The 22,695-nt window shown below is 36.9% G+C and overlaps 3 protein-coding genes and 1 long non-coding RNA gene across 4 annotated transcripts; 1 reads left to right on the top strand and 3 right to left on the bottom strand.

Moving 5' to 3' along the window:
* Positions 1–449: 449 nt before the first annotated feature.
* Positions 450–1,380, bottom strand: LOC149051317 (uncharacterized). Its single transcript, XR_016184721.1, has 2 exons — positions 1,336–1,380; positions 450–1,222 (listed from the first exon to the last, which is right to left on the bottom strand). It is a non-coding gene; the product is annotated as an uncharacterized LOC149051317 (long non-coding RNA).
* Positions 1,381–2,908: 1,528 nt separating this feature from the next.
* LOC149051318 (uncharacterized) lies at positions 2,909–4,335 on the bottom strand. Its single transcript, XM_089214058.1, has 6 exons — positions 4,323–4,335; positions 4,115–4,218; positions 3,639–3,741; positions 3,382–3,531; positions 3,177–3,258; positions 2,909–3,032 (listed from the first exon to the last, which is right to left on the bottom strand). The coding sequence occupies exons 1-6, from the start codon at positions 4,333–4,335 to the stop codon at positions 2,954–2,956; spliced, it is 531 nt and encodes a 176-aa protein (XP_089070184.1). The 3' UTR covers positions 2,909–2,953.
* A 351-nt stretch (positions 4,336–4,686) lies between these two features.
* On the bottom strand, positions 4,687–16,043 carry LOC149051319 (uncharacterized). Its single transcript, XM_089199273.1, has 9 exons — positions 15,795–16,043; positions 13,006–13,041; positions 12,170–12,540; positions 9,477–9,866; positions 6,908–7,209; positions 6,741–6,800; positions 6,278–6,477; positions 5,448–5,555; positions 4,687–5,222 (listed from the first exon to the last, which is right to left on the bottom strand). The coding sequence occupies exons 3-7, from the start codon at positions 12,177–12,179 to the stop codon at positions 6,340–6,342; spliced, it is 900 nt and encodes a 299-aa protein (XP_089055399.1). The 5' UTR covers positions 12,180–12,540; positions 13,006–13,041; positions 15,795–16,043; the 3' UTR covers positions 4,687–5,222; positions 5,448–5,555; positions 6,278–6,339.
* Positions 16,044–16,564: 521 nt separating this feature from the next.
* On the top strand, positions 16,565–22,566 carry LOC113669803 (uncharacterized). The gene is made up of 2 exons (XM_027185879.2): positions 16,565–16,834; positions 21,432–22,566. The coding sequence occupies exon 2, from the start codon at positions 21,520–21,522 to the stop codon at positions 22,483–22,485; it is 966 nt and encodes a 321-aa protein (XP_027041680.2). The 5' UTR covers positions 16,565–16,834; positions 21,432–21,519; the 3' UTR covers positions 22,486–22,566.
* Positions 22,567–22,695: the final 129 nt, after the last annotated feature.

Raw genomic sequence — 22,695 nt, forward strand, 5'->3', positions numbered from 1 at the left:
GGCTTAAAGCGCGTTGCCCTATCGCATTTGAACGCAGTGGAGAGAAAAGCACTTGCGCATTCCAGAGTGTTCTTCTGTGTACCTTCTTCCGCCTAAATCGCATGCTTCGTTATCAATGTTGAGTTATAAATAGGTATGACATAGTTTAGACTGTTGTAAACCAAGTCGGGCATATTTATATTATCGTCTCCTTCTCTCAATTGTTGACATTCCTCTTCAATGCTTGCCTCTCAGTTATAGTTATACTTGAAAACAAGGCCTATGGAAACATTCCTCATTTCTATCGCTGAGCATTTTTCCTATAAATTGTGTACTCTGTGTAGATGTTCTTTAATAGCTGTTAAACTAAGTTTTTTTAATAAAGCTCGAATATAACGCGCGCTTTAATCGCGAAAAAAAGATTAAAAATGGGCAAATGTAACTGATCCAAAAAGGATCCAATCACTAGGTTTTTTTCTGGTTTTTTCAAATTAGTTGTTTATTTATTCAAACATTTACGTATTCATCTATTTATTCATTAAGCAAGAACTTTGAATGTCCGCTTTAGCTACTATTACTATTAGTATCATTTGTTACGGTACAATTAAACCAACAGAAAGAACAATATTAAACAACTTGTAATATTCTTACCAAGAAGCGACTGTTAAAGGAAGTACAGTATTTATCCTAAATAAACTTTATTAAGCGCATTAAAAACCATCTCTTAGCTCAACCCACTGACAAAATCTCACAGTTGTCTCCAAAGTTCCTCGAAATTATATCAACAATCTTCAAAGTACTTCTCCCTGTGGTCTTATTCGGAGGGCAGCCCTCATCAGACTGAGCCATAAGAAATTAAAATTTTTAGATTGGTTTATTTCGATGAATTTTGCTTGCAAATATACGATCGCTCAGAAAATAAACTTACAACTTATAATCATGAAGAAGATAGGTGACATTTACAGTTGCATGAGTGCTTAAACAATAATGAACACAATGACCTTAACCTGCATGTCGTACCTCAGACCGATCGCAACCGACTAATCGCTGTTAACTAAATGATTGCACTAAGTAATTGACTGTTATTTCTAGTTGGCTAGATCCAGTTACTTGAGTTAAGTGCGATTTGGATTCAAATTCAGCACAATCTCACTTGTTTGACCTGTGAGCACTTCCTTGTGGCGTTGTCCTTTATTGAAGATGGAAAAACGATGTTCATCTTTCTTTTGAATCTTTCTTTGATCTGCACATAGACGAGCAACATAAATATTGGTTCTGAGCACACACACGTTTATTGAAAGACTACAACTTGATGATATGCAGTTAGTATAGAAACACCTTAATTTTTTTTCTTACCTGATTGTTTCGCATGCAGTGTAAAGCGAAAATTAGGAAACCCTGCAGGATAGGCATGATTTCAGATCACTCCTTTTTAACATATTTAAAAAAATAGGGAAATATCTATTTAGATGCAAATGAAGAGATATTTAGGAAGAATTGAAGAAATAAAGAAGAAATCTGTTTTATTCAGCATAATTAACAGCTTTTTGTTTTCATAATTCCAATAAATATCATGTAACCATTGTAATGGTGTCTCGCTTGGTTGACAAATTCAATCAAGATTTATATAATCAAGATTGGATGATTTTTGAGAGTAACCATTGAACACTCACCTGAGTAGAGTTGAGTATGGTGAAGATGTAGGCAAAAGCTTTATGTACAGGCAAAAGGAGACCAAATAACCACGTGATACCCAGCAGGGGATTTATCACCACGCATGCTTTGATGCCAAGTCTAGGAGTTAAAAACAAAGAAAGAAAAGACATTCTTTTATTTTAATTTGACAAATAATTTTCATTTTTAGATATCAGAATGCCTTCCTGATTAAGGAATAGGGAAGTTAGGCGATTATCGCCTCACAGGAGCACATGGCAATCTCGTCCACTATTTTGTTTTAGTTTTATGTTGTAGGTCTTACCGTACTTGCTGAAAATTGTTGTCTTCCGCTGTTGGCTGCACCAAATTGGTCATTTCCTTTATAACGCTTACAAGTATCATGATGTTGAACTAAAAATACGATAGGAATAAATTGATTATTTAGATATGGTTGTCGAAAAAGCAAGAAAGGATCCTTGCCAAAGACGTCATTAGTTTGGTAAGGAGAGTGGAATGAAGAGTCATTTACAGGGAATAGAACTCCCAACCAGGGGACCTAAATTATGAGCTTCGATCCTCTGACAGTGGGCTAAAGAAATTGCGAACAAAAGTGTCTAAACTGAATGAACCATACCAAGTGAAGCCTCATGTTAAATTATATAAATTCAATATCTCCTACTCTAACTGCTATTTCATCTTTGTCAAAGTCTTTTTTTAATTAAACTTTTTTAATCAGTGATTTTTGCGCGAAACATCATCTTGGTATATCAATGTGAAACAGTGTGAGAACATCAATATGGAGGCAGTGAGGATTTTTTTTTTTACGCTATAAAGTAAAAATTGGAGAATTAATGAAGCTATTTTATGCCTGTGAAGACATTGTCTCAAAGGTTTTTCTCGCTATTGAAGGCCATCAGTAGGTTAAAATTGACAACCATCCCCGTAAACAGCAGCTCTGTCCAAAGTTTTTCGTGAGTAAATAGCAAAAGATAAATGGTAAATATTGTGTGGGGTCATATCATAAATCCTTATCCCTTTAACTCCCAAGATCTGATTAGTAATTCTCCCCTCTAGCTGCTACAAATATTTTAAAAAATAGTTATGAGAATTTGGTGTTAGATCAAGGCAACAACTTTTACCTGATAAGTTTACATATTCTCATTCGCTGTTTCCTGTATAATGTAAGGCTATTACAGAGAGAACTTTCATGTTGATCACTCCTGAGAGTTAAAGGTTTAATTCGCTTTTTAAAGAGCAGAGGAAGAGGTCTTTAGGCAGCAGTTAGTCCAAGTATACCAATCATAATCACCAACACGAATCATAAACTCACAATTTCAATGAAAGTCACAAAGGCGACGAATATCCAGGTCAGGTTGTCAGTCGAGGAAAGCCAGCAACTAAACTCCAAGAAATTAAAGGCAGGAAAGAAAGACAAATTTTTAACAAATGAAATGATACTGATTTAAAACTATACACAAAAACATAAAAGAAAGAATGTAATGAAATGAAGTAAAAGAAGGAACCGTTGAATTTTTCCTCACTATTTATCACTCGTATAGCTTTGTAATCCTTCTTTCCCAGCAGCGATGCCAAGTGAAATGGCCACCATGATCACTGGAAGACCTAACCATAGAGAAAGAAAGGAAATGCAAACACTGCAATGGATGACAACACCGGTTTTGGCGATCCGAAAGCACTGATGCATGGTTATAGCTACCTGTGCATGTTGTAAAATAGTAAACTTACCCCATGAGAGGACGTGATACATGTGCATCTTGGCGTTGATATTATAAACTTTCACAACGAAGAGGTAGAGATAAATTGCTCGATCAGCATCCAACAGAAAGCGGCCATCAAGAAATACTGCATCAGAGCTGCTATTGTAACACAAGCAGCCTGTGAAGAGAAAGATTTTTTCGTATTCTTATCACGCTCCTTTAGATTAGATATTTTTGGTGCAAAGAGTAGATTCATTCTATGGATATGAAAGAGAGGCCACTAACTTTGTTTTCTGTTGCGTTTATTCCCGCGAGGAAGATGATCTGTCCAGCTCCAAGGGACATAGAAACACTCAGTCGAATTTGAGAGAGAGGTTGACGAACACCTCTGATGAAATAATAGGTAAGTACAGCAAGAACCACAAAATTTAATCAAAAGGTACAGCAAAATGTGGCTAAAGATGTCAACTAAATCTTGACAGCAAAGGAAAAAAAAAAGACAGTGAAGATCTCTAGAAAGGACCAAAAAAAGAAAGCATTTCGAGGAAAATGGCTAAACCCTAAACAATTCATGAACCGTGAAACCATGAGCATTTCAAGCGCTCTTAATGGGGCATGAAATCTACTTTGAATTTGTGAGTTATTCGGCAGACATGTACTGTCTTATTGGCATGGAGATTTGCATTGAGATCTCTTTTCTCTCTAGCCTAGTTGATGGGAGATGAGAATCTACGTCATCAATATTCAGGTACATTACATACGTGAGGCAATAATAAAGTAGTAATGTTAAAAGTATCCCGACGATGGAAAGGCTCAGTCCCACGTAGGTGATAACTTTCAGGACTGTTTCGTCCTCCTTGGTGAGCTATGTCAAAAAAGAAAAAAAAATTAAAGGAGAACATTGATGTAGTTTATTGAGCCCATAAAATGATAGAGTAAGGCAAAAATTATTTGATACCTTTAAGTTACCGTCGTAGTCCATTAAGACGGCAAAATGCGTCAAATGATTGCAGCTGTTAACTGTTTCTTCTGAGTTGCTTTTTGATTTAACTACATGGCATCCTTCCTCTGAAAATCCCTCAGACCTGAAAAATTAAATTAACAAAGCACACAAAATAATTCATCGTCTAGGGAAGAGGTGATGTTTGACAATTTGCGCTAGGTTTTTCCTCCATTGTAGTTTTCGCAGCAAGAACATTTGAGTCAGTCTTCCTCTCTCTAAAAACGACAACATGTTGGCCTCCGGGAGACATCTGACTATGAACTTTCATTCATACTCTGCCATACTTAATTTAATTTTAGAACGAAGAAATACTATACAGGTATTTTTTACCTTTTGCTGAGGCCAGTCCAAAACATGCAGTGGTTCTCTGCTGTCAAAACCTGAAAATAGATTTTACCTAGTCAGAATGAATCATAATAGTGCGTAGCAACTAATTTTAATGTTACCTTTAGGTTTTTGAACTTAAGGATGACATTTTCTGCCAATTTATTAGGCCTGTGGTCCATAGTTATGGCCATTATCCTGGAGTTGATATACCTATGAAGAAATTATATTTGAAAATGAACCAAAATCGAGGAATCAACAAACATATACTCTTGCTAGATTCAAGCGAGCTTTTTAAGAAGATGGAATTGTCTGAGACAGACAGGAAGACTTCGAACCCCATGTGAGGTTTTTGAAAGTTTCTAAGCTCAGTTTGGTTGAACTTTAATCTTATGTTTCCATATTGTGTGTTTTGGGGGGAAAGCGACATAGAAGGAGATGAAAATATCATGACCTTTTGTTGACTGTTTCATTCCTGATGGGTTGGTCCGTCAGAAGTCGGTCATGCAGATCCTTGTACACAAAAGCCACTACCAATGATCCTTAAAACCCCCCAAGAATCAACAAAAAATAAGTTAAAAAAAACAAAAACACAAAATTCAAATTTTTATCAGGGCTTAAGGTATGTGACTTTAGAAGGAAGGCAACAAAGACTATGTAAACTAATGAAGCGCATTTTTATGGGGCTTTATTTCAATACAGGAATTCAGATTGGAGAAACTAAGGTAATTAAAAGTTGTAAAGTTAACACGCCGGTTAATACGAACCATTTTCCTCAAAATTTGAAGAAGCGATATCGATTGTCGCTTGCCATCGTTGTTCATCAAAGTGGAAGAAACTCCCATTCTGGCGATAGGCTTTTTGAATGGCCAAAACTGTCAGAAAAACAACTCAATGACAAATAAAAGCACTCACGGTGAAATTAACGATAGCACGTCTACAAAACGTGAGTTTTGCGATGTACAGAAAATGTTTTATAATCTTAGTGAGTGGACGTGTACCGTTTGTACTTTATTTGCCCTTCAGCGAATATTCGACGGATTCAATCATTTTAAAAATGATTTTTTATGTAAAACTGATTAAAAAGTATGTAGTACTGCACGGACTAAAATTGTGAAAATTCATTTCGTTCCTCGAAGCGTTTTGTCGGAGAACAATAGAGTTCATTAGGGAGTTTGTATGAGTACGGTTAAAAATCTTGCATATATATGCATCGCAGACGATGTGCTTATTTTGAGCTCAGTGCATAGTATGAAGTAAGGGGACATTATTTGTAAGATTTGACAATTTCAGTAAGTAAAGTGTTACTCGCCAATCTATAAACAGAGCAAGACGAAGGGTTTCAGAATTTTGAAGGATTCCTATTCTCTCTTGTTGATCTCAAACCACCTTTTATTTCCTTCTCCACCGCAAAAAGTCAAAGTTAAAAAAACGAGCAGATGAACCAATGACATCCAACAATAAAGTATCTAATAATTTTGGTCTATAACTGAGATTTATCTTGAAAACGATGCTACTCAGTCGGTCAGTCAGAAAATCAGTAAGTAACAGAGCAATAGATTTTGAAACTAAACAGGATTGAAGGCCGCCACCTCACCCATGTTTGGGAAAACGATCCTTTCTGAAGGCCTCATTCCACTCAGGTGTTGCTTGCCATAATTAATAGCAAATTTTCTCGACGGCCTCTGCCATCTCAAAGATGGATTTTCTTAGTGTCTTAACCTCTTCCATGCTGACCTTGCCTTTTGCGACTTTCTTGAGATTTATGGTGAAATCTTCAAACACACCTACAGCCTCCTATAATTACGTAAATATTCCCAGGTCATTAACCAGCCAGTCTCATATACACAATTTAACACAAAGCAGGAGGCCCCAGATGGTGTCCAGGGTATTCCCCATCAAAATAACTCTTTTAGGGTCCTAGGTTACTTTTTAAGCCTCACCATTTTCACCCTGTATGGCTTGAATGGTGGTTTATCTTAAATTTCAGATATTTACTTTTTTATGGTGTAAATAGATATATCAGGGTTAAAAGCCTTCAAGTTATGAAAATTGCATACCTGTATGGAAATCTTTCTGGTAACATTTATTCCGGATAATTTTGACACATAGTAATTTGCCTGGAATAATAATAAAAAAAAAACAATTGTCTGTCACATTAATGGACCGAGAAGATCTCGAAAAGTGACATGCAAAGAAACGCTAAAGGACTATTCAGAACACAAACCAAATGCTCAACTGTCCTAAATAACAATGACGATGGTGCTGTTAGCGCTGGCGATGGCGATGGCGATGGCGATGGCGATGGCGATGGCGATGGCGATGGCGATGGCGATGGCGATGGCGATGGCGATGGCGATGGCGATGGCGATGGCGATGGCGATGGCGATGGCGATGGCGATGGCGATGGCGATGGTGATGGCGATGGCGATGGCGATGCTGATCCTAACGCCGATGATAATAGAGATGACGATGGCGATGACAATAGAGATAGCGATGGCGATGCTGATGCCGATGCTAATGATGATGCTTAAGATGGATGAGATTGTAAATCTTCGATTAGAATGAGATATTAATTGAGCTCTTTTGCCGTTTTACGGCTTACCTCTTAACACGTGTTTGTATATATTTCAAAGTAATAGGGTAGCGAATGACATGAAACACAGAGGGCGTAAAGGTTCAAAACTTCAAGCTTGTTATCATCGCTCAATTTACAAAACTTGGATGAAACGGATATTTTATAATAAGTAGACGCTAGCGAGGATCCTTTTGGTTTTCTTCAACACAGGTTTTACAAATGCGTATAAACACCATACGTGATGCGCCACTGTTACGAAGTGCTTCACCCGAAGTGTGCTATGCCAATGGACACTATTGGAATACACTACAAAATACCTCGAACATCCCCATTGTTAATACTGCTATGAAAGGAAAAGACTAAGAAGCAATAGTTTTCGTTAATTGATACCGAAGATAGGTAAGTGGTTTACTTCTTAGCCATTGGCTTTATGGAGATACAATTACATGCAAGAAAAACTTTTAACATAAAGCTGGAAAAGTGAGAGAAATGAGATGAAACATTATAAATGTCAAGAAAGACCTACAAGAAAAAACGCAATTAACATCATAGCGGCTCACGTGTTTACACACCGATCGGAAAATATTTACATTCTCTGTCATTGTCCCTACAGTTTAGTTCCGCCGAATGTAAGAACATTTCCATCAACCTTCAGTCCGATCAGAACGTTCTACACAATTGCATTACATGAACACGTGGCACTTTTCCATGCGCTTAAATTGTATTCCACCGATCAATTTTAATTTTGCCTCATTAGGCCTGACTCCATCATGTGCCATTTCCTTGTAAACAACCTGCGTAATAGATTTCGCTCACCGTGGAGTCTCTGTGGCTCAGTGGTAGTGCATCGGAGCGCGGAATCCGAAGGTCTGAGGTTCGATTCATCATGGGACTCAGAATTTTTTTCTTTGTCCCACGCTCGTGACAAGACGAATCCATCTTTCTCTCTTCTGCATTTTAGCACTTATTCGAACCGCACAATCCAACACCACTCAAAAAATTTCAGACGGAACTAAATGTTACTGAGAGTAAATTTTCAACGCAGTTCTCCTGTGTATTGACTTTTTCTACGAACAAAAGTCCCTTTCAGTTACCTCGGACTTAATTCCATCGCGTGTTAATTTTTCTGTTATAAAACTGAAAACGTTAGGAACACAAAGTGTCTCATCTCAACCCTCCGAGCCAAAATAACGAATCTTATATGCTATGCATGCCTATGTTTATTTTATTTTAGAAGGCAGAACATCCATTAAATTCCAACCCAGTGTTGACGAAAAAAAATATATACATGCTCTGGTGACATACGAGAACTGAGGTAACCCTTACTATCCTCGCTGTAGAGTAGTGGTTGTTAGGTTGATCGAAATGTTTGCCTTATTCGAATTAAAAGTAGGATGGTCAGATTCTTATGTTCACTGCACATTTTGCATTGCATTGAATTTAGCCCCTACAACTTTACAGTTCAAAGGATCGGATCTCGAAATAGAATACAATAAACATAAAAATTGATTCCCTCTGCGAAGAAAAAATAAGTCTCGAAGTCTTTTGCATTTGTTTTATAAAACGACAGTTGGCATGTATCTTTACCGACTGAGTCACTACCTTTTTCACAAAAGATAACGCACTTCACATCATCACGTGTTGCTATCTAACAAAGCAATCGGATCGCTGATTCTTTGCAGTTGGTATTCACCACCATTTCATTCAATCGAAAGGATAAATTAACTACGTGAAAATTAGCGACAATTGAAAGTTTCACAATTGTTGTTACTCGTAATGGTAATAGTAACAGAACCATTTAAAACTTTCCTCTGCTCGCAAGGTTAAAAGTTAGACATGTATATCGTGAAAACGTTCATTGAAATTGTTTCAAACATATTTTCATTCATGCAAATGTAAGTGTAAACTTGATCCCGACTGTCAGAGGGTTTATAAAAATGATGTCGTGAGTATCGCAAACGTCACAAAAGAATGTTTTTGTTACGCCTAAGCGCTTTTGGTGCCTTTTAGTTTACTCAAAATAATAATAATAATAATAATAATAATAATAAGAAGAAGAAGAAGAAGAAGAAGAAGAAGAATAAGAAGAAGAAGAAGAAGAATAAGAAGAAGAAGAATAAGAAGAAGAAGAAGAAGAAGAAGAAGAAGAAGAATAAGAATAAGAAGACAAAAAGGGAAAAAATAAAACAAAACAAAACAAACTAACAGAAAAACTTACCCTTGGAAATCTCACAAATATAAGCGTGCCAGTTCCCCCAAGCTGTGCTACCAAACACGCCCGGTTTGCCATTACTGGACCGCTTGTACATGATGGTCTTTTCGTGTTCACCACTTGGCTCCCCTTTTCCCCATTTGTAAATAGTCAGCGGTCTTTCACTCACCCAGGTCCAATTCCCGGCTTTTTTTGTTAAACCAATACTCCATGTACTTATATAGTACTTAGTATTTCGTCTTTGAATCTCGTCATTAATGAACTTCCATTCCTCTTCGGTTTTAATGGATACTAGGTCCCCTCCTTGGTTTTGGCAGGTTTCTCTGTTAAAGAGCCATGACCATCCATTCACCGAAATTATGTACCAAGAGTTCTTAAAAGTTATGTTTGAGCATCCTACAAAATGATAAAAACGGAAACAAAAATACTAATTATAATAATGATGATAAACAAAGTGATAATAATAACAATGATTACGAGATAAAAAAAACTATGATCACAATCACAATAAAGGAAGAAAAAATGAGCAAGAAAATGTGATTTTTTCATTTTCTATTTTATTCCTTTTTTTTTTTAATTTAACATCTGTAGTTTATGTTTGGTCAGTGTCAATTAATACAGTACGTCTTTCTTCACTACGGCGTCCACCATCTCTGCTTTCCTTTATGAACTTCAGCTAAAAGTATCTGTGAGTTCGTGTAATTTTAATAGTTGAATTTTTGGATATTAATTAGTTCCTTGTTGAGCTGACACCTCCCCTCACCCCGCCCCTTATTCTTCCTTCCCCACCTGAACAGACTTAAAAAACGTAAAATTAAATGTGAATGTAAGTTTTCATAAATGTGCAACCGGAGATACGCAGTTCACCGTATACAGTTGCTATGGGAAAGTTTATCGAAAAAACAAAACAGAACAAAAATTTAAAGGGCACGTGACAAACTCAAAAGATTATCTTGGTGGCGGTAATCAACATGGACATAAAAAGGTAAAGATAAACTAATTAAGGTTACTTTGTACTTTTCTTATGACTTGATTGCAGTTTCGAATTAAAAGTCAATCTTGTATTAGAAATAGGTTCAAAGCCGTCGTGCCTCGTCCTTAAAGTGACGTTTTCTTAGACTTCCCTGAAATCCTAAGGTCGTCTAACTATGACCTGAAAGCTACCCACAATATCTCTCAAGGTCACCGCTTGCACTTCTGACACGCTTTTTCCCGAAAAATTTTCCCGAAAGAACTGTATTTATTAGTTGTTTTTCTGAACGGTAACGAATCATGCAATCTTTGTGGTTCTTAATGCCGTCCGGATTTTCCTATCTCTGCCTACCGGCACGGTAACGTTTGCTCGAGTCGCTAGCTACAACCCTAACTTCGTTGTCATTTTTCATAAATGTATTTCGTTTGCCAGCTGAGCAGTATTTTAAAGCAAATAATTTTAAAGCAAATCAAGCTGATTAATAACTTATTAATCCTCTCCTTCTCTCTCTCAAGTCACTGTGGCTGCCGGCAAAAAGAATGGTAAAATGATTTTTGGTAACAAGTTTGTCATTAGATGGGTTGACGCGCGGCCTGAAAACCGTTTGTAAGTAACCTTGACCTTCACTAGAAGTAACTCAGGAAGTTAGAACGTGAGGTGTTTGTTTAAAATTGAATTAATTAATGGAATTTTCAATCATTTAATATCTGAATTCTTTCAAACAATTTGTTCATTGAAAAACAGAAAGCGAAGTCTTCATTCTATTCTTTAAATACGCTTTTGGCAAGTCTTTGCAAGTCTCCTCAAATTAGACATTTGTACCGTAAACTTCATAACAGTAAACGAAGGAATTCAACGAGAAAAAACCGCATTCAAATTCACTTTTTGACAAAAGACCAGATTTACACAAAAGATTGCACCAAATAAACGAGCAAACTCCCACAATCTCGAAACAGATTTAAATTTACTTACAATTACTTTCCATTAATTGGACTGATCAGAGCTATACTTCATTCATCAATGGATAGTCGATGGAAATGCGTAATACTTTCCGTAAGATTATTGACTGTTTTTAAAGAAAAAAATTTTCGTGACAGACATTGAACTTAAGTTTGTTTGCCAAACCAGTGCCGTTGATGTTGTTGTTGCTATTGTTTTTTGTTTGTTTTTTTGTTTGTTTGTTTGTTTTTAACGTGCATGCGCTTTTGTTTCTCACGCGCTCTGTCATTGTAAATTGTGCACTCTGTCTTCAGTACCGGTACGACTCAAGGCCTTGAGCAAACATACTTCGATGTGTTATGTTTAAAAGAACATGTATTCACTCACCGACGTCAGTGAACACGCCTTGTAACTTGTGGCAAGGGAAAATTCCGTTGGTTAGATTATCCCAATCTCAGTGCGCTCGACAAAAAATTTTTGTGTAAAATTGTGTACAATTTCGATCGCTGTTTTTCCAACTGCAGGTGATGCAAAAAAGGACAATTTTAGAGTAATCTTTTTTTTTTTTTTGGACATATGTCCCGGATTTTTTTCATAGGCATTATGTTCAACCACTAATGCGCGCCTAAAAGTTCATTCGTCGCTCACACGTACAAGTTAGGTGAGGTGAGCGTATTATGTGAACAATATTTTCACTTTTAAGAAGCAAGAGAAATTTTCATGACACAAGTGCAAGACTGTAATGTTTCAGCACATAATATACTTTATGGTTGGAATGTGATCTTACCTCCGGGCATCTCGCAAATGAAGGCGTTTTTATCACCCAAGAGATGCTATTAAATAGGCCTCTGTTCTTGGATATTTCCGCTCTATCGTCTCTATCATCTAACTGAGAATCTCGCCATTTCGAAATATTCAGTTGTTCTCCACTCACCCAAGTCCAAACTCTGCCGATCTTCCATAAACCAATGTGCCGCGCACTAGTATTCCAAGTGCCACGCTTTTGAATCTCCTGATTGATAAACTGCCATTCTTCTTCAGTTTCGATGGAGACTAAGTAACCTCCCTGGAGGTAACAGACATTCTCGTTGTTATACCAATATCTTCCGCTTTTCGAAAATATGTAGGAGGAGTTTTTGAAACAGGTTGCTTGGGACTCTATAAAAAAAATAAAGGAATAAGGAAACGGAGAAAATGTACACTGATTGTAACAATAGTGATAATTCTGATGATGGCATGGAGACAAAAAAATAAATAAATAAATAAAGGAAAAAATGTATACTGATGATAACAATAGTAATAACGATAAAGATAAGGAGAAGAAAAAGAAAATTTATACCATTAATGATAAAAAACAATGGGCATCAAAACCCTCTACGTCACCGAAGGAAAAATTAGAATTAGGCAAGGTTTTATCAGTGGAAATTGGGGAAATCAGGGTAATAGCACCATTAATCTTTGACCTTTTTGTTTTGCTTTCCAACTAATGTTTTTAATCGCAAAACGATCGGTGTCACTGCAGCAGGAAGTCTATAACTAATCATTTTGATAATTCAGTCGGATCCTTTCTTTTCACGTCATTTTAAGATACATAAATATTAAATTGTAATTACACTTCCTCACCTGTTCCTGGCAATGCCATTATCAAATGAAGGATGACTGTAGAAGAGAAAATGGGAAAATAATTTTACTGTTATGTCGATTGTAACATTTGAAACAACAAAAGAGTTTCTTAAATTTCAAGTTAGACTAGTACTAGAGCATTTTATTCACTACATACACCTTAAAATCTACCCGTGACTTTTTTACCTTCCCTAAGGAGCTAGCTGAGGAATTGAACGAAAAAAGTGCGGTATCTCCGCAACCAGCTGAACAAAACTTGTTACCTATCGGACGTCAAGATAGATAGATTAAAAAAAATACAGAATAAAAAACAACAACCAAAAAAAAAAAAATCAGCAAAGAACTAACAAACATATTTATCTGATAACGTTATCTTCTTTATACAGGAAAACAAAATCTCGAACAGCGTTAAGGTATTGTTATTATTATTATTTTTTTTTCATCATAACGGTTCCGCTGGTTGCGCTGGTTCCGCTGGTTCTTGGTTCTAAGGTTCCGCAGTCTGCTGATATTCAGTTTATTTCCACCCCATAATGTTCTAACTTGTTTGTTTTTCTTTTTCTACGCTCAGGCAATTGCGGGAGATCCATTTCGAAAACGGAACCCCCACCGGGTTGTGCGGATGGTATGTTAGGAAGTACGAAAACCGAATTTCAAGGCAAACCGTATGGTTTACATTCTCTATTATCGCGTAGTTACAAAGCATGTTTTTTTTTGTGCTTCCAAAGCTCTGCTAATAATTCACGCCTTTAAGTGACCACATGCCGAGTTATGTCAACACTAAATTTTTCGCAATGCCGACCGCTAAAAGAGACACAGGAGTGTCCCGCGTTGTCTAGAGAGACTCGCAGCAAAAACATATTTTGCGGGTAATAGTCGCCCGTACCAGACGGTATTTAAATAATCTGCTGACCCGCAATTTGGATTGAATTTTTTATTTTTATTTATTATTATTTTTTTAAATTTTCTATTGTATTTTTTTTTTTTTTAGCTCAAAAGCGGCTCGAGCATGCTGCGACAGAACTCGTTAATGGTTCCTGACCGTGTGCCCGTCGCTTCAACCACGAGCTCTTATCCGTTTCGGTGAGTTTCTTCAACCATTCCTCATCGAGCTTCCTCGATACTTGTGCTTACAGCCAGGATTCTTTTTTAGTTTCACCTTAGGAATCTTCTCTTTCTTTTTACCTTTCGCCATTCACAGTCTAGTTTTAAACGCAGACAATGTCACCCTGAACAAGCTTATTGACTGCAAAAATGACTCTTATCAAACGAAAAGGACTCGAATACAGTCCTGCCCTTAAATATATGAAGACTTGAGGTAAAACGTTAACTAACTGAACAGGCCTAGCTAAGAATGGGAAATTCCTGGTGATATTCCCCTGTTGTTATTCTAGCGCTAATACAAGGAGTTTGATTGGTTTGCCGCCGTTACAGAAGAAGAAGCAAACTTTTTCCTTCGAAACGATCGAGCGCTGTTAGCGAAAACTGAAAAATCGCAAAGGAAACGTTATCGACGCTAACACGTTTGTGACCAAGATGTTTGTAAAATAGCCTCCACCTGGTGCGAAAAATTGCACTTTATCCATTTCCTAAGAACCAATTTTGTTTCCTTGGGGTTGAAGTATGACGGTAAAACAGTCCTTAAAAGATTACCTCGATCAAAGCAATTGCGGAGAAAGAAATCCCAAAGAGGTGATCAAAACTTTGACGCGGTTCAAAATCGTCCCTCGCAGTTCTAATAGTAAATGAGCAACTAAGTAACATTCTTGGAGAGATGCAAATATTACGGCCTCTTACCTTTTTTTTTCGCTTCAATGTCTATGGTGTTCCCTAACCTTTGAGGATTACTTTGTCATTTCTTTTTTATTATTATCATTACAATCATTCAGAGGTCAAATATAAATTTATCATATATTTCTAATTTTAAAAATATTTGGTCCCCGGATAAGGATAACTGAGATAATTTTAGGAAACTTGCGTACAAGTGCACTTTTGAGGCAATCAAGTTATTGTTTGTTTTAATATATCTGACGAGAAAAAACGAAAAAGTCTATAACTCAGTCGAATAGAAAATAAATAAAGTGACAAAATGACATATTAATAATAATAACAATAAAATTTGGATGGAAAATACGAATTACAAATCAATGTAGCCCAAGAGTACACAAAACACAAAAGCCAGTCCAAAATATGATCAATGAGTTAATACCACAAGACTCTTTTTCGCTTTAGTGGGGTGGAATTAATTCCACGGAAGTGATATAAGTACACACCGATATTACAAAATGTTAAGAAAAAGGGTTACTGAAGACAAATTGCACCGCCGGGTTTAATTTTATTACAGTTTTTCCTTTTTTTTTTTAATTGTTTTAGCAGGACTGGAACGACTGATGCTTCATCGAACGACGAAACTCCAGTTAGCCAAAGATGGTAAGAACAAAGCTTTTAGTTCCTTTGATCTTTATGATCACGCGGACCGCACTTCATTTTCAAAACTTCGTAATTGTTTCATACTGACTCAATGCTTTCAAATCATTTCGAATTGTGTCGTGGCAAAAACTGTATAAAAAAAAAAGTGCAAACTCCGCATTCAGCCAGTTGTTTTATGTGATGAAACTCAAGAGCGGACGTTGTCGAGTTCAATCGATTTGTTTTTAGAGAGATGAATACTTGCCACTTGACTTGCGTCTCTCTGGTTTCCTATCATTTATTCCTTAATTCATTTTTTAATTCACTGTCTTCTTTGTTTCTAAAGCATAACCAAGAGAAGTAGTAAAGCTTGTACTTACTCAGCGCACAACGTAAAGACAGGGCTGTGGACATTTTGCTGAATTGAATCCCTCTCATCGCACCACCCATCAACTTACTCAATCAAAAGTTGCCGTTAGTGTATGTCGGCACCCTTATAATGGTCCGTGACTTGGTAAAATCACAAGAGCAGCCGATTTTAGTCAACGTTTTTTAAACTATTTTATAGGACGTGAGTGTAATAAACATCGCATTCGACCGCTTTTGCTGACATAAGCCGCGAGAGTTCTATATTTCCACTCGTAAACGGACCAATAAGACTAAAAGCTCTGCACCAGATGCAGAATGCTGTTTTACTCAACAGATGCAAGTGATTCACGACACGAAAATAGCTTCATCAAGCTAAAGTTTTCTTAACGGGGATATGAAAATGGGTGTTTGAAAAAATTGTAAACAACTCAAAACTAATGAGGGTCCACTTTTATAGGTAGTCGTTAATTGGGAAAAAAAATATTATGTCCACCGGAAACTAGCGTAAATATGTCATCTGTTCATTTACGTGCACCCGAACAGATATAACTGTCATCGATCCATCAGGAGATAAGAGTGTGTGTTTTAGGCCCGCATAATATTGACTTCGAAGGCAGGAATGATGCCGTCGAATTAACAACCCGGTTAATTCAAATTTTACCTTGTTAAATTATTAAAATATGATGTCTTCCATTTATCTTGTGTTTCGTTTTGTCTACCACTCGCCTGTGGCAAATTATTTTTTTAATATGAATATGTTTCTGGTTTAATTTACATGAATATTGAACAGTACTTATTTCATCTTTTATTGTTTGTTGTTTTGCCCAGTGTTTGTTGAGCTTTGCGACAGCAAACATTACTTTTTGGGTTTTTTGCTTTAATTCATGTGGTTGATTAACCATATAAAGTTAAAATATTTGCAGGTCTTGCGGCATTACGAGCAAAGTAATTGGGTTCTCATGCTAGATGAGAAAATTAGTTTTGTTCTATCCATCTGTTTTTTGAACTTCAACTCGCTGTCTTATAATTGTCGCAGCCGGACGAATTTCAGGTAAGGTTCATTCATTTTTATATTTTATCTAAAACGTATTTGTAAGTTTAATCAAGAGTTGGCGTATTGAAATGATATGTTGAAATTAAGCTTGAAGTCGCTACTATTAGCCCAAGCGGATATCACAGAAACTGAACGATTGTCTATCGAAAATTAGGTCGCTTTTTCTCGTAGAAGGCATATGTAGAAATTTTCGTGCGATTTGAAATAATCAGGTCATTGTTTCGGACAATAAGAAATTTTCCAGGAAAAGGGAAACCGATGCTTTTAGTATGATAAAGCGAAATTCTTCCATACAACCAACCATTGTCATAGTTTCAAGAGAGCTGGGAATTTTATTTTTTTCAGCGGTCGGTTAAGACCACTTTGTGACCTGTTAAGTTAAACAATTTCTCTTTGTTATGGCGTTAAAAAAGCTGGGAAGACCACCAATTTTGGAGTCATATCTGGTAACAGAGAGCTGACTTTCATTGACAAAACGTTGAAGTTTATCAGAGTAGACAAACATTACAACATAAAACCAGGCGGATTACAGTAAAAATATTTACGATAAATTCTCATTGTAGAGAAAGAAAAGAAACACATAACAGAAGATATAGAGAGTCATTTTATCATTTATCCTTTACCATACTTTCTTCAATTCTTGCTTCAAAACTATAGATCTTTAACCCTTTGCGTACCAAGTGGCCATATATGGCCACTTAAATACAGACCCCATTCGGGCGGCCTGAAAAGAGCACTTTGAGGGGCTGGAAACTAATACTACATTTCAATGTAAATTACATAAAGTCGTTAATTAGTTTTTTCGAGGATTTCTTCCATCGAGCTTGTTTTTGGGCGAATTTTGAGGCTTTTTGTGATTTGGACGTTTTGAACGGGGAGATTTAAAAATGGCGGCTCTTGAAGGTGATGCTGAACTACATTTCGACGATCAAAACAATGTTGAAATTCAATTTATCGACGAAGAAGACTTGCCTTTAGCGAATTTCATCGAGCATCGAGCCTCTGATGAGGAATTTTACTCTGGTGCATCGGAATCAAGCTCTGACGATTCTAGCGAAGAGTTGGAAGAGGAAGATCACACTGACAACGAAGTGGAATTGGATGAGGAAGATTGGTCTAGAGAAATTGGACGCAGAGTAGATATTGAGTTTAGTGAAGAACCTGAAATAAATGTCACTACAAGAAATCTGAAATCGTGTTTGGATTTTTTGGAGCTGTTTTTCACACAAGAGGTATGGCAGTTGTTAGTTAGTCAGACTAATTTATATGCAGAACAGAAGAGAGGGCCAACAGAAAGCTCTGTTTGGTATCCAGTCACAGAAAGTGAAATGAAGGCCTGGATTAGTCTGTACCTAAATATGGGGCTGGTTACTAAACCGAACCTTAGTTCTTACTGGAGTACTGATCCTGTCCTAAGTTCTCCTTTCTTCCCATCCGTGATGTCCCGAACTCGATTCCTACAAATTTTGCGGTATCTGCACTTTGCTGACAACACCCTTGCTCCCCCACGCGACTCCGCAGACTACAATAAGCTGTACAAAATCCAGCCTTTCCTAGATTTGGTCATAGCAAGGTTTCAGGAAGTGTACACCCCTGAGCGGCAACTTGCCATAGATGAGACTTTAATTAAGTTCAAAGGCAAAGTGCATTTCAGACAGTTTATCCCTATAAAGCCAGGAAGATTTGGAATAAAGGCTTTCACACTTGCAGAATCCACCAGTGGCTATGTGTTGAACAGCAAGATTTATACTGGCAAGGAGAATAATGAAGTTCAGAAAGACTTAGGAAGGAAGGCAGTTATGTCTGTGTTGCAACCTTATCTAGATAAGGGATTTTATGCCTTCATGGACAATTATTATACTTCTGTTGCTTTGTTTGAAGAGTTAGAAGAAAGAAAAACCCTTGCATGTGGCACAGTTCGGGCCAACAGGGTAGCCTTACCAAGAGAGATTTGTGGTGTGAAGGAAAAAGCAGTGAAAGATCTTAAAAGAGGAGAGTGTTTGTACAGGCAAAAGGGAAATTTGACTTGCGTGACATGGCGTGACAGGAAGCCAGTTAGTGTGTTAGCTACCCTTCCCACCAGTACAATGGACTCGAGCCCAGTTCAGCGGTCAGTAAAAGTAAATGGGAAGTGGGAGAAGAAGCAATTTTCTAGACCAGGTGTTATTGACCTCTACAACACCTATATGGGTGGTGTAGATGTGTCTGACCAGCGAACTGTCGCATATGCCAGACTTATGAAGGGGTCAGTCTGGTATTACAAAGTGTTTTTTTATTTGATAGAGGTGTGTGTATCAAATGCACACATTCTCCACACCAAATCCCAGAATCATTCCAGTCTAAGAGCACTGCAGTTCAGAAAGGAGCTGGTCAGCACATTAGTTCAAGGCAAGTGCTTTCGAAGAGACACGGGATTTGTGGAAACTCCTGTTGCTATCCCTGACATAAGATTCAACCGGGATCATTTCCATTACCTTGTGAGCAATGAAACAAGACTAACTTGCAAGGTCCATATCCAGAAAGTGAAAACAATATACAGCTGTGCAATTTGTGGTGTTAGAATGTGCCCTGAGCCTTGTTTTCAAAGGTACCACACGTTGCGAGACTTTTACTATGATGATGAAAGTCGAAATGGTCCCCGTCGGCTAAAAGAAGGAAGAGGGAGGCCATATCAAAGAGGAAGAAGAAGATCATTAAGATAGATAGATAGATAGATAGATAGATAGATGGTGCCAATTTCCTCCCTTGCAGCCAAAGAAATTAACTCTTGGTTAATGTGAGAGCATAGTTTTGTGCAAGTGTGGTACATAACTATTGGCTATATAACCGATAAAGAAACTGTTTGCATCTTTTGAATATTTCTTATTTCATTTATATTTTACTCAATTTTTACTTTATGAAAGGCAATTATTAATCTGTCTTAAATTCTCTAAAAGGAGGGTTATTGCCCTAATTAATATTTCTTACCTTTTGAAATTGTGTTAAAAGGTGATTAGAATTTCAAGTAAGAAACCAAAAGTTGGAATTGTTTGTTTAGAGCTGGTGATTTCAAAGTTCCTTTAGAAACTTGCATAATTATGCAAATTATGCTTATTGTGACGTCACAATTTTGACATGTGTCAATTTCTATAATTGTTGTGAAAGTAAATTTTTAATGCACTTCCCAAATATATATAGTTTTATAGGGTTTTGTTGTAAAGAGCAGGCTTGACAAGCATTCTTGTATAATGTACTCATTTTTGTGACAAATAAATACCACCCCCCTTGGTATACAAAGGGTTAAAGTTATTACTTTTTTCTAATGACATTTACCTTTCATTCACCTCGTTTATGGAATTGTGGTTTTTGTTTTTAAATTTTCATAATTGGAAACCCCTAAGCTCAGAGAGTGGTTTACTGCAGCCTGGTAATCACTTAATAATTTATTTCAGATCCAAAACGTATTGTTTATTTTTTTACCACCTCGTTTTACAAAAAAAAATTGATCTCATGCCGTAAGGCTATTCAATTAAAATCCACCGTCTGTCTGACCACCAAAAAAAAAAAGATGGTATACGGGAAACATTAAAACAACCAAAGAGAGTATGTATTATAAAAGCAAGATATTCAACCCAATTTTCGAAAAAAATTTTTTTCCTGGTGTTGTTTGTTTTAATGAATTTTCACACTAGAAATGATCACATCTGATCAGTGTGGGACTAGGTAGCCAAATTAAAAGGCAGTTAAAATATGTATGAGTGTAGTTTTGAAGTTGGAAAAACGGTACAAGAAAAGTCATAACAAAATGATTTTGTCGTTAAAAATGTTGGTAAGAGATGAAGTTTTGTTTTGTTTTGTTTTAGTACTAAGTCATTTGAATCATCGAATTTCCTTGCAACGGAAAGTGTTCCCGAGGTAGAATAATTTTCCTAATTCTAATAACTATCCGTTCAGTATTTTGAGGTAAAATACACCATGAGTATTGTATGTTAAAAAAAGACTACTTTGGAACTGGCTTTATGTTTCATTCCGGTTTTAAATGAATTAGGATGTTCTGCAAATTTCCTCCAATTTCCCGATTAAATTCATCCAAAACATGGCAAACAGAGTAAATTGAAAAAGTCGCAACCGGAAGAGTTTCATTAACACATTTCATGTCGATGATTAAGGAGACTTGAGAGGGGGAGACTGGATCCACATCAATGCATCCTACAAGTGATTTTACCCCGAAATTTGCAAACAACAACGGCGGGCGTTAATCAAGTAAAATTTGCATTCCTATTTGTTTTCAAAAACTAAATGAGCCTATCCCTGGTTTTTCTAATCATCGCTATTTCCCAAATGTCACCTCGATTTATTCCGTATAAGGCGATTTTCAATTAAACTTCGCTCTGTGATTGGTGCAGAAACTCGATACCCGCCGTCTTTACAAAGAATTATAAATTCGAGCAATAAAAGAATTCATGGAATTTTACCAAAATAACAAAAAATTTTTGCCCAAGGCCATTATCTCTAATCGTTTGTTTCTCGCCAGAAATTATTTCAAAATCATTACCGAGCTAGCTAACTTTGAGTTCAAAGGGGAAATGCATAATTTATTGGTATATCTTTACAGAGGGTGGATAATTTTGTACGCTGTACAGACCTAAAGATAACCATACCGCTGGAAACCAAACGGTCTACCGGAAGCGGAACTGGACAACATGGCAAGTGACTTCCAGTCATCCGTATGCATTTCAGGCGCAGTATTGATGTTGTTATTTTCTCTTATGGCAGTGGTACTGAATAGTTGTCTTCTGATTGTGTTGTACAAAGACCGAACTAAATCACTGAAGTCAACAACTTCACTTTATGTCACAAGCCTGGCTATTCTGCATCTGCTGTTTGGAAGCGTAGTCAGTACAGCGGCAGCAGAAAGCTACATAACATGCGCACAGGATATCGAAGATACCGCTCACTCTATGAGCGCTTTTTCAAGAATATCCTTCTCATTGTTGATCCGCACAGAAAACTATGTTATGCTCGCATTTTCGGTGGAGAGACTGGGAAATATTTCTCATCCAGTTTTCCATCCTCGTGCAGATAAAATGAAAAATACTCTGATAGGTTTGGCAAGCATTGTCGTCTACTCTGTGGGCTTTTCAATTTTCGAGATAGCTGCCGCTCAGCGGTGGATACGAAAGTTAGATTTACATTTCAACGTGGTTGTTCCACTCGCCGCCACGATTACATTAACAGCACTGCTTTACAAAGCGTTGAGGAGATTTAATGGCCTATATGCGGAACAAGACCCCTGTGATAGTTCCTCTGGAAAAAAATCAAGATGCAGAACAAGACTCAAAAAACAAATACTCCTGTCGAGCGCGTTTATATTTGTGATATTCCTTTTTGCCATTTCTTTGTTGCCATTTTGGAATTTACTATTGTACGAGGTTTACTGCTCAAATTGTGCACAACATTATTGGTTTTTCGCAGCCTTTCGGTTGTGCGTCGCATTCACCTTCCTTCGTACTGCACTGACGCCTTCCATCTATTACATTCGTATTCCTGAGTTTCGAAAAGGAGTCAAAATGGTGTTTTGTGGAATGTTCGAAGAGCAATCATTTAGGGTAAAACTTTTTAGTCGTGGTAAAAATTCGTCTGGGAAAGTAACGGTGATATATCTCTAAGCTGTGCAGGTCGTATAGTATTAAAATAAGCCTCGTGAAAGGAAAATAATTTCTAATAAAATTCAGCAACTTTTAAAACCATGTTTTTGTAATTAATGCTTGCTGCGCACATCGGTTCCGTGCCTAATCATAAAGACCAATCATAACAAAGGAAATATCTTAAAGACACACACAAACAAACTTCCTGAAACGTGGGAAAAACTCGATTGG

Source organism: Pocillopora damicornis, chromosome 1, assembly GCF_964200805.1.
Source record: "Pocillopora damicornis chromosome 1, jaPocDami1.2, whole genome shotgun sequence".
NCBI classification, from domain to species: domain Eukaryota; kingdom Metazoa; phylum Cnidaria; class Anthozoa; order Scleractinia; family Pocilloporidae; genus Pocillopora; species Pocillopora damicornis.